Genomic DNA, 12,303 nt, shown 5'->3' with positions numbered 1-12,303 from the left:
TCAAAACCTGCTTCTCCATCCAATGTTGCCTTCAGTATAGCACACCTTGTTGAATAATGCCAACAATAATGACTAATGAATCCTGTAACATAAATGTTTTTTGGTGAACACAAGTTCTAATATTATCTAAGGAGATCAGGAAAATGCTTTTTTCTAATTACTGCTTTCACATCATTCAAAATCTAGGCATCATAGAATGTTAGAGTTGCAACAGCCTTTATCTTATGCATTTTACTGTTACACCTCCCTTCCTAGATTTCTTTCCTTTCCCACTTTTACAATAAAAAGTCCCTCCCTGTATCCTTTCCTCTGGGCAAATAGCTCAAATTATTAGGCTGTTTCCATACACTTGTTTCTATTTTACAATAATGAGACAAACACCACAACGGTTGGTTGTGTATTTGGCTAGTGAGCTGAAAAGGCCAATTTAAAATTAAAACAAAACCCAACTTACTTACCTTCTCTGTCTTTCACAAGCCCAAAGGGTTTCCATCAGTTGTCTATGAATAGTTGGGTGCTGATGATAATTTCTGGTTGTTTATATAGACAAAGAAATAAAGAAACTGAAAGCAATCTAATGCTATATTTGGAGTTACCAAAAATAGCACTCCAGCTTTCCAGTAAAAGTCATTAATTTCAAACCCTTGTATCATGGGATGTGATATGTGTGTGGGTATGCACATTTGTGCCTCCACAAATTTTATAAACATTTCACAGCACACTTTATCTGTACTCAGGGAACATGCTGCAATAGTTGCTTTAGGATTTGTGTCATGGATTTGTAATCTGAAAATGTTGTTTGATTTATTGACTGTATATTAGAATACATAAAATAAGGAGTTGTTGGATGGAGAGCATGGAATGTTGGAATGAATGCTAGTGGGTTGAATGTCTGAGGAGATTTGCATAAGGCTGGTAAATGGTAGTTGGTGAACGATAGTTGGGTGTTCAGATGAACTGGGTTAGTTCACTTAGGGTTTGAGTAGAGTGTAGTTAGAAAAGGGTTAAGTGGCATCAAACTAGGATTGGATTGAGAGAGGGGAGTTTATGTTGCATGGTTAGTTTAATAGGAACATGTGTGAGAGTAAAAATGATCTGTTGTGTTATATTAGACTTCTGTAAATAAAGATTTGTTTATATTTTTATACACTTTTGGCCTCCAGAAACATTATCTGTCTGAGAGCTTGGATTCAGACAAGGAGTCTGTGGGGCAGCATTGAATGTAGAGGGTTACTGACATCCTTCAAATATTTAAACAGGACTATCATATTACCTCTTAACTTTCTTTTCTGCAGGCTAAACATACCCAGCTCCCTAAGTCTCTCCTGATAGGTCATGGTTTCCAGAGCTTTCACCCTCCTTTGGACATGCTCCAAGCGAGAGACAGAATTCCAAGTGAGGCCTGACCAAAGCAGAAGAGTGGCACTATTGCTTCCCTTGATCTAGACACTATACCTCTATTGAGAAAGAGGGAACATTATTAAGGAAATAAACCCACAGTATGTGGAATTCACCTTTGTTAAAAGGTGTGGATAGTGGATATAAATGTTTCCCCTCCCAATCTCACACAGCTACCAACAACCAAACAGTGCAGGCTAATAGTATCCCTTGGCTATTGCCCAGAGATGTTCCAGTAAGAAAGTCAAGGTGGGCCAACACAACCACCTGATTCCTTCATCCTAAAATTAGGCTGTAATGATATACACAGGCTTGGATCTGGAGCTGCTGTTGAATAGGAAAGCATCGTGTCAATCTTCCTATAATGTTTAGGTAGAATTTTCCATGTTACATCTCTGCTGCCCACCACAGTCCCACTTGACTGTGCCATGGCAGTTAAAGTGGTGTCAAGAGACAAGGTTGATACAAATCAAAGATTTAAACATCATCATATGGAGTTTAAAATTTTAAATCACATTTTTAACCAAAAAATTACTTTCTATTCTTAAAACAATTAAAAAAAAAAGGGCCTAGGTTACAGATACATCCAGCTTCCAAGGATATAGGTGCTTCTCACCTTACCTATACTTAGGCAGGTAGCAATAGCAAGTATATTTCTATACCACTTATCAGTGAACTAGCACTCCCTAAGCAGTTCACATTCTATACGCCAATTGCCCCCAACAAGCTGGGTACTTATTTTAGCTACCTACAAAAGATAGAACTCTAAGTGGACCTTGGAGCCCTTCCTGGGATCCAACTCTCAACCTTGTAGCTGCGATTTTGGCATTTAACCACTGTACTACCAGGGCAGACACAGCTGCAGTAGGATTAGACAGAATAAATTCCCACTTTCCCCCCACTTTAAGATTTGTTGCATTCTTTAATACAGACATACTGTTGCAACCGGATACTGAAAATCTGTGCTTCTCCAGCCCTCCTTCACCAGGCTCCCAATGTTTCAGCTAGAAAGAGGATGAGGAAAAGAGTGGGGACTCAGCAGGCATAAAAATACTTTGTAAAAAGCAGCTTTATTTGTCAGAATTCAGAAACATAGCTGTTAGTCTGGAATATCACTGTACAAAGGGATTTTGTAGCACTTTTTGAGACTGAGAGGAAGAAGTTGTAGCATGAGCTTCTTCAGGAGGACGAAGGCTGCACCAGCACTGCAGAAATAATCTAGGTTGACACCATTTTAACTTTCATAGATCAATACTATGGAATTCTGAAAATGGTAGTTGTGGCCTCAGAAGTCTCTGACAGAGAAAGCTAAATGTCTCATAAAACTACACTTCCCAAAATCCCATAGCATTGAGCCATAGCAGTTAAAGTGGTGTCAACCTGGATTATTTCTCCAGTGCAGATGTAGCCAAAAGCTTTTGCTCCAACTTCTTTCTTTCTCTGAGGCATCTACACTATTGAAATAATGCAGTTGGACACCACTTTAGCTAACAAGGCTCCATTTTTACAGAATCCAGGGATTTGTAGTTTTGTGAGGCACCAGCACTCTCTGGCAGAGAAGGCTAAAGACTTTGTAAAATTACAGAACTACAAAAGTAGTTCTTTGTGCACAAATCTGTACATATGTACAGCTGCTTCACACACTCGCCAAATGCACAGTTGGTGTGTGGATGTGCAGTTGCTGCAGGGGCATGTTTAACTTATGTAGATTTTGAACCATGCACATATTGTTTCATGGGATGAAAGGGAGGCTGAACCTTTGTTTTCCCCTCTGTCTGATTCATCCTTCTCTAGTGTTTCTGGTCTCTCAGCACCTTGTGCAAATATGCTTCACAGGGAGGATCTTTCAATATGTGTTTGTAGGGTGGTCATTACAAAGTTGTTTTTTTAGTGCGACTATGCGAATCATCTCATTCACACATTCCAGATTTGTTTTTCACACTATGGGACCACATTTATATGCACCTCTACAAGTTCAGTTGCTCACACGTGTTGGCACTAAAATAGAGTCAATGATGTGGATATACTCAAAACATGTTCAAGGTAGGCAGTTTTATCCTGGCTTATCCCTGGTGTATTTGCATCGGTTATCCACACAGCTGAGAATGTGAATCTTCTAGAAAAAATTGGGGAAAAAATCCAAGGTAGATTATCCTGGGTTAAGAGGGGTTTTTTGACACCCCACCAAATTTAATTGCATGCATTGAAAATGTATGTGAACAACAAAGATTCAACCCAGATTCTACCTGGATTATTTTCACCATCTGAATAACCCCTAAGTTAGACATTCTCTCTATCCACTAATTTTTCTCTTTCATGCCGAAAAGTCTGAAACCTATTGTTAGTCCCAAGTAAAGTAGACCCACTGAATCAGTTGCATTTACTAAAGTGATAACTTGCTGTTCAGCAACTAAGGCAGTGAGTCTACTCCAGAGGGGACGAACCAATTAGGATGCTACTCTAATATCCATTTTTAAAATGGAATTTTTAAAAAATTTATCTTTCAAGAAATTCACTTTACAGATTCCCAGATTAATTAGCCACAGACACTCCGTTTCAAGCAGGGATTAGACAAAATTATACTATTGGAATTTCAGTTTATTTGCTTTCATAAGAAACTGAGATTTAACAGTGCTCTCATGTTTATTTTCCATTTTTATTTATGCATCCAGCAATTTTTTTACAACATATATGGGGAAAAATGAGTGAAAGGAAATACTGTAGAGCATTTGGTTAACTGACAGCACAAAGATTTCACAGAACATGAAAAAGGCAAACAAACCCTTCAGAAATTCTAAGGCATCAGAGGAGAGTATCTATACAGCTCTTTCTTCCAGAATTAGTTGAAAGCACAATTCTAGGTAAGGTTCTACACCACAATCTAGTATAATATACTGATTAACATCCTGTAAGGCAGGTGAGGAAATTATGTAGCCTTGCAGATGTTTCTAAGTTGCACCTCCCAGCATTCCTCCCCATTTGTATTTTTCCCAGTAGAATGGAGTTTGCCTCTCTCTCCCTTCCCCACTTCTTATCCCTCTTTCTTGCCCCTCCTTCATAGTGAGATAGGCAAAAAGATAGGGGGCACCAGACACAGACTTGCAAGTTTTATGCCCACCCTTCCAGCATGCAGCATTGGCATAGTGAGTTGAGTGTTGGGCTGTGATGCTGGAGACAGGGCTCAATTCCTGGCTTGGCTGTGAAACCCACTGGGTGACCTTGGGCAAGTCCCATGGTCTCAACATCAGAGGAAGGCAATGGCAAACCTCCTCTGAACAAAATTTTCCAAGAAGACCCTGGAACTGTTTGCCTTAGGATTGCAATAAGTCAGAAACGACTTCAAAGCACATAACAACACTTATCTCAAAGGTCTGAAAAAAGGCTTCTATGATCTAAAGATGCTTCTCTGAATGTACTCTCCATTCCTCATCCTAGGAAGGCTTTAAGGCTGAGCATGCTTAGGTACCATCTTTAGACTTACATGTTGAGCAGCAAAAATCAGGAAAATAGCTGGCACACAAGAATCTTGGGAAAGCAGTTTGAATGCACATTTATTTTAGCCCTCATATGTTGAAGTGGATGCCTGAATATGCTTCTAGTACTGTAGTCTAGTATTTCTTATTCAGCTCCTTATACAGCTTGTCAAGGTCTTGCAGTACCTCTTCCAACTTACTAGCCCTTTCTCTGATCTCAGCTGCCACAGCTGTCTTGGCTCCCTCTGTCAAATGTAGAGCAGCTTGGACAATGCTGTAGGCATCATAGAGGAGAAAAAACCCAGCTGATGCAGCCCTCAGCATTCTTCCTCCTCTGGTCATTGCAAGGGCTGTACCTCTAAATGCTGTTTCTACTTCTTCAAGGCCCTCCATTGAAGCCCTGGTGGCACTTCTTGCAGCAGTAGCTTGCTGGGCTAAAGCTGCTATTTCAGGATTAGCTCGAGCGACCTTCAATGCCTTTACATGGGCTTGGAATTTTTTGATGCCATCACGTACTTTATAACATTTGTACACAAACTTAGCAACTTCTGCCTAAGGGCTGAAATCAAATTCATCAGCATGCATCACAATTCTTATGCTTTCCTGACATTCTTTCATTAACACCTGTACTTTTTTCAAATCCTCTGAATCAATAATATACTTGGCCACAGAAGCAGATATGTCAGTAGCTGTTGCAGCTACCCCTAAATCAATCCCAGTGGCTGACAGAATTAAACTAATACCAGCAGAGAATGGGGCCAGAGTCAGTCCCAGGGTGCCCAAGATGCCAGAGGTGGCTCCTGCAGAGCTGACAACGATATTGGTGATGGTGCAATCCTTATTGGTCTTGTCAATTTTATCTGCTATTTCATAAAGGCATCTGATGCACTTCTGAATCTCTTCTCTGTGGGCTGGATATTCTTTTTGGAAATTGGCAAAGTGTTTATTCTCCATTTCCTCCCGATGCCTACTTCTTCCTGTTAAGTGGTAAATCAAAATAATATATATTTCAAAGAGTATTCAAGTTAAAAGTAGGTCCTAAACACCTGGCGGCAGATCCTGTCTGATCTTGAAAGCAAAGTAGGGCCAGCCCTGTTTAGGACTTGGATGGAGGGCTGCCAATAAATACTGGGTACTGAACGCTGTGTTTAAGAGGAAAGAACTGAGAATACCATCTCTGAGTATTTGTTGCCTAAGAAAACCCTATAAAATTCATAGGATCACCATAAATTGACAGGTGACTTAAAGGCACATACTGTACATATGCTCAAATGTGCAAGTTAAAGCTAGCAGTTCCAAAACCCCTATCTGTCATCCTGGATCAACCCAGTCTCCTTGCAGAAGGCTGAACACTTTGAATTAAATAAGCATATGAGATGCATATAATCCAAAGAATTTAGTGCACTGCATGAGCATATCTGCAAGCTAACTCCAGTCAAAAGAAATGGTCACAATAGCAGCAGCTACAGTATAAGTAATACACATTATCTTCCTTTCTGTCTCCTCTTTCCAGATATACTAGCAACTATGCAACTGTCAATAGATTCATTTCAGATAAAATGTCTGAAACGACAGCATGATGGCAGCAAAATAAGCACAAAATCCTTTTTTAAAAAGATGCATAGGGAGGATGGCCTAGTTTTAAAAGAGAAGTGCAGGTGCAGAAGCTTCACTGCTTTTCTTGTTTTTAAAGAAAAAGATTCTTTTTCAAGGGGGTGCCATTGCCATACCATAGCATGTTCTGGGTGGGATGAATTTGGCCCCTAGACCTGTCTGGCCCTGCATTCGAATGCAGAGCATTCAGGAAGTGCAAATCCCTGAAAACTTTGGGCTAGACTCTTTGGGGAATATAGAGATTAAAACCTAAACCCAATTGTTAATTTCAACTAGAATTACAGAGATCATAAAACTCCTCTGCACCAATACTTCCATTGGCTGCTGGTTTGTTTCTGGGCATAATTCAAAGTGCTGGTTATGACCTACACAAACCCCTATTAGCTTAGATCCAGGTTATCAGACAATCTATCAGCCTGTATAGACCGGCCTTATATGACAGCCTCAGGGCAGAGTGGGGGTGTGGCCACCATACAACACATACCTCAATGCTGTCCTGATGACACCATCATGCCATGTGCCCGACTGCACAGCAGGTGGCATCATGGCACTTCTTTGGTATGGCATCCAGATGATGCAGCGCCAAAAGGAGCACCAGAAGGTGCCACCATATTGGCAAAGTTGCCCTTTCCATGGTGCAAAAAGGAGTGGCTCCTTTTTGTGCCTTGGAAATACCAGATCAGGGGTGGGGCATGTATTTGCCACAGCCCTGATCCAGCACTGAAAGGGGCGGCCTGTTCAGCTCCTATATTGCCCTATCTACCTCGGGCCTTGAACTACAAAAGAGGCCCTTCTTTCAGTATCATCACCTTCTTGGGTGTAGTTGGTGGGGATGTGAGATAGGACCTTCTTTTTGGCTAAAATGACTCAAAGGCACAACAATAACAAAAGCTTAAAGGTATTGCTCACCGGTTAAGTCTGGAATCAGATTGCTGAACAGAAGAGGGAACTCCCATTGATTTTTTTTAAATTGCACATTCCTTGGAGAGACACATTTGTTATGGTTGTTAAATTGTAATCAAAAGAAGTCTTGAAGGATGGGGGACAGTGACTTCAGGACTCCCCATTCCCATTCTATCAATGGAATTAAGCTGCTCTCCTTCTTCATCAAATGTAAATTTGCAAAGCAAGGAATGTGTGGGTTTCAGTGGGAGGAGAGAGTGCAGGTAGCTAGCAAAAGCAATGGTGCGTTACAGACTGCCGAAAAGCGGCGGCCTGTACCCGCCCCTTTCCCCGGGGTATCGGGGCCTCAGTGGCCAGAACGGCAGCCACTGAGGCCGCGGGGAAGCGGCAAAAGGCCACTTCCCCGCAGCCTGGAAAGGGGTGTCCTTGGGGCTTCAAGCCCCAAGGACACCCTGCGGCGGCGGGGAGGAGGAGAAAGGGGCTTTCTCCCTTGTGTTGCTGGGCGCAGCCATCTGAAGGCTGCGCCCAGCAATGCAAAGCAGCGCCGCAAACCAGGAAGGAGCTCCGAAACGGAGATCCTTTCTGCTCCGTGCAAAGGGCGCACTAAGCGCCTTCGCGCGGAGCGACAACGTCACGTCTGTACTGCCCCGTATAGAGGTGGCGCGGGCGTGACGTTGTCATGGTGGCCCCCATGTAGATGGGGTACCACCATTTTGTCTGGACTCAGTCCGTACTAGGGTTAGGGGGCTGCGGAAGCACCGCACCTTCCTAACCCTAGTACGGACCGACTCCGTACTAAAAGGCCCGTCTGTAACGGGCCTATAACTAGTCATGGGAATGACTTGATAGCAGGTTGAGTTAATGTTATATTATATCCCTTCAAGCCTCAATAAATTGCTGGACATAGATAAGATAAGATTACATATTCCACTGTACTGGCAGGATTCTGTACAATCAGATATCCTGACAAAGCAGCTACCCAGCCGTGAATGGTGGCTTCCATGTCAGTATGGTGGAGAATCCACTCCAGGACAGACTTTAATGGAGCTATCCAAATTGAAGCCTATCCCACAAATAGATTCATATGGTTCCTTTAAAGTTTAGACTAAAACCTGGAAGTGATTAGATACCCCACTGTCATGACAGCCACTAGCAGTCAACTTTGCATGTTGAGGATAAAGTCTTGAAAGGCATGGTGGATGGCGATTGTGTGCACATGGAGCAAGAGAAATAGGCTTACCTGCTCAGCCGTCTGTCTACCTCTAAGCGCTCCTTTTAAGACAACACAGATGAGATTCAAGCACCTTCACAAAACAGTTCTTTGTTGCTATTAGACATAAAAGAAGATAAAATTTATGAGTAGCTCAATGGTACACATAATCAATTCCAAGCCACGTACATATGTATATGTGTACATGTATTTTAAAAATTTATATCCTGCTTTTCTCCTAGCATGGAGATCCAAGTGGTATATAACTTTTTAAAAGCAGAGCACAACTAAAAACACCTCTTAATACGAAAGTTAAAACTAAATTAAACCAAACTTCTAGTTAAGAGCCATTTTAAAAACACATTTAAAACATAATAAAATAGAAATGCAACACTCTGCCTTCTAAGCTCCATCTGCCACAACATATTTTAAAAAGCAAATTCATCCTTTAGTAAAGCAAGGTTACTATATTTCAGCCTTTCAAATATGGGCATCTGATTTGCATTTTATACTATTGCAATTATACAAACCCTACACATTTATAATTGCACTTTCCTACCACCGTGTTTCAATCTTTGTACTCTTATTTTATAGTATTCTGAGAGAACCTGTAAAGAGTAATGTTGAAAATGACCCAGGCTAATATCCCTACTGGTTCTTGCAATTTACTATGAGAGCTTGGGCTATTACAACTTCTAGGCAAATCAATGTTACAGGGTTGTGGTAGAAAACAATAGTGAAACAGAAACCATGAAAAGTGTGCATTTATGTTCCTAGTGCATTTGTAATTACTTTGAAAAACTATTTTAGTTTCATGATTTTAAGTAGGAAAAAAACCCCAATCAGTAAGATCAGAGTTAGAAATATAACCTCCTAGTTGGCAGTTTTTCTTTTTTTGGCAGATCTCAGCTACACTATAATCATAGTCTTTTGAAATGCTTTTCATAAGGCAACTATTATTTTCCACCAAGGAGATTAAAAGGGGGCATAAAATGGAAGACATTTCTCTTGACAGTGGACATGCTAGTCATGACTATTGACTACATTGCTTGGCTGAAAACACTGAATAGTTACAGTATATACTTGACTATAAGTCGGCCTCATGTATAAGTCGAGGGCATATTTTGGGGGGCAAAATTATGGATTTTGATATGACCCTTGGATAAGTTGAGGGTACAAATGCGGGGCATGCAACAAAGGATCTAAATGATAAAGCAAAGGAAAACAATGCAAAAGAACCTAAAAATTATGGCAGGTGTAACTGTGATACCCTTTTTAACAGAGTTAAAGTATAGTATTTACATTGACCTGTGGATAAGTCCATCTAGGTTTTTGGGGTCAATTTTTTGACTAAATTTCTAGACTTATACATGAGTTATACAGTATTTACAAAAAGAAGGGCAGAATAGAGGCATGTCTGAGGTACCACAGGGGCTAGGGCCATACTCTCCTTTTTAAATGGATGCTGATATTTTAATTTATCTGACGGAGCTACTTTATCACCTTCCCTCATAACCTTTATCTCGTGGCACTGCTCTAAATTAGATTTCTGTACCCTCGCTTGTTTCACTAATTCTCATTTTCGGGCTAGAAGTGAAAGAAAAAAATAGTAGCAATGTTGAAATGGAGAGGGGAGAAGTGAAAGCAGCCCTGCCAAAAACTAGTCCTTTCTGTGCCTCAGAGTGTGGTGGGAAGTAAAAGATGTGCTTGCTTAGACAGTGTTTCCTTCCTCCTCCCTTCCCTTCTTTTCTGTTTCCCTTGTTCTTTGTTGCTACACTAAGTCAGGTTGAAGGAGTGCTTGATCTTTACAGTAAAGCTTCTTTTCAACTTCTGCTGTTGAGGGTGCTTGGTGGGTGTGTGGGAGAAAAGAAGCCCTGCAGCACATCCTCCACAACAAGAGTGGACCAGTGCCAGGGCTCTTTTCAAACCTTGCAATATCTAGAGTAGAGCAACTCTCCAACCCTCCATATTAGCCCCAAAGTTAACTGCTGCTGGAAAAAGAAAGTACTATGCTGAATTTGTGACATTTAGGCAGCTACTGCCCGGTTACGTCTCTTCTGCCTTCTCCATTCTGGATCTTAGGCGTGGTGGCAGCTCCTTTGTGAAGGTGGAAACGTGAGAATAGGTCTACCTAAATAGAGACGTGGACTGTAGTGGTTCAAATCCTCAGCCATGAAAACACACCTTAGAAGGTGTCAGTAGGGTTGCCATATCCCACCTTGGGGGGACTTTCCCAGGTTGGGGCGGGGCACACAGTCTGCCCCGGTTTGGCCCCTCCCCAGGACTCCCCCCAGCAAGGCCCTGGAGGCGCTCCACCCCTCCCCGTGGCTGTGTGCCACCTCCCCGCCTCCCTGCCTGGGATAGCCTAAAGAGCAGGTTTCAGGAGGACCTGCCACTCAGAGCTATTGCCAGCCCACTTGGTATATTGTCTTGCAAAGGCATTACTTTCCAGGTTTACAGTGAGGGAAAAAAAGGCCTAAATCTTGCATGTTTTCACTGGGAGTCTAAATGCCTCATCTTTTAAGTCTACCGCGTCAGTATTCTTTGTATTCTTTATCACAGGATCGTTTTTGAGGCCCTAAACCCTTTACTTGTATATGCAATTTCTCCCGAAGCTGACCAATGAGAAAGAAGCAATCAGCCCTCCACTGGGTTGGTTTTCAATGGCTTGATGAAGGAAGAACATTTTGCCTTGCTTGTAAATGGAAGGGCTTTGGGGTAGCAAAAGGCTGCAGAAATAGTTTGACCCCCCCCCTTAACATGCATGGCTCAGTGCTATAGGATTCTGGGAATTGTAGTTTCTTGTGGCACCAGAGCTCTCTTGACAAAAAGGGGCTGAATGGTCCACAGAGCTACAGTTTCCCAGGATTTCCATAGCCTTGAGGAGGAGGAGGAGAAGGGTGCCTTGAAGGGCGAATTGGGGCAGAGGAGGGGAGGAGGAGGAGGAGGAAAGCTGAGTCAGTGGCCTTAGGTCTGCCTTGTTTTTTGGGGGTTTTTAATTTTTTTAAAATATAAAAATACTTATTTTTTTATTTTATAATTTTTATTATTGCTTTTTTATTTTTATTAATTTTTATTATTGCTTGTTTTATCTTATTTTATTATTTTTATTATTGCTTGTTTTCATCTTTTATTAATTTTATTATGCTTGCCTTTATTTTATTTCATAGTTTTTGAAACTGGGTGCAATCTAGCACCATATCATTCTCATTTTCACCCTTGACTAGCTAACTAAGGTCCTCCATTCTTTTAAGTTGTCTCCCTTTGCAGCATTTTCCCGTTTCAATCTCAAATCAAATTCAACATCTGTTTACTGGATATTGAAGGCTGAATTAAAAACAACAATAACAAATAAATGAATAAATAAATAATAGGACTTACCTTTCTGATAGGCATCCCCCACACCCCAGCTCCAGCACTTCTCAAAGAAGTGAGAAGAAGATTTCCGGTGCATATAGTTGCAGAATAAAGAAACTGAAAGTAATCTCAGCTAGATAGTCAGTTAACTATTCTTTTTAAACTTTTTAAAAATACAATTTTTTCTTAAAAACAAAAGATCATGGCAGTTAACTGTTTCTTAGAGAGCAGAGTCTTTCAAAACATATTGTGTTGATTTTAACATTGTCTCCAAGTCCTTCTGTCCAAATTCCTTCACTCATGAGTCATATAGCTCCTGCTTCCTCTGCCTGTTTGTTGCCTTCACCT

The 12,303-nt window shown here is 41.2% G+C and overlaps 1 protein-coding gene across 1 annotated transcript; it reads right to left on the bottom strand.

Annotated features, from left to right (window-relative positions):
- Positions 1 to 3,991: 3,991 nt before the first annotated feature.
- LOC121930882 (apolipoprotein L2-like) lies at positions 3,992 to 12,046 on the bottom strand. The gene is given in 3 exon segments (XM_042467845.1): positions 3,992 to 5,848; positions 8,629 to 8,715; positions 11,980 to 12,046. A coding segment is annotated over 1 exon segment (819 nt). The 5' UTR covers positions 5,826 to 5,848; positions 8,629 to 8,715; positions 11,980 to 12,046; the 3' UTR covers positions 3,992 to 5,006.
- Positions 12,047 to 12,303: the final 257 nt, after the last annotated feature.

This window comes from Sceloporus undulatus, chromosome 5 (genome assembly GCF_019175285.1).
Source record: "Sceloporus undulatus isolate JIND9_A2432 ecotype Alabama chromosome 5, SceUnd_v1.1, whole genome shotgun sequence".
NCBI lineage: Eukaryota > Metazoa > Chordata > Lepidosauria > Squamata > Phrynosomatidae > Sceloporus > Sceloporus undulatus.
The sequence above is the reverse complement of the archived record's forward strand: the minus strand, read 5'-3'. Positions and strand labels throughout refer to the sequence as shown.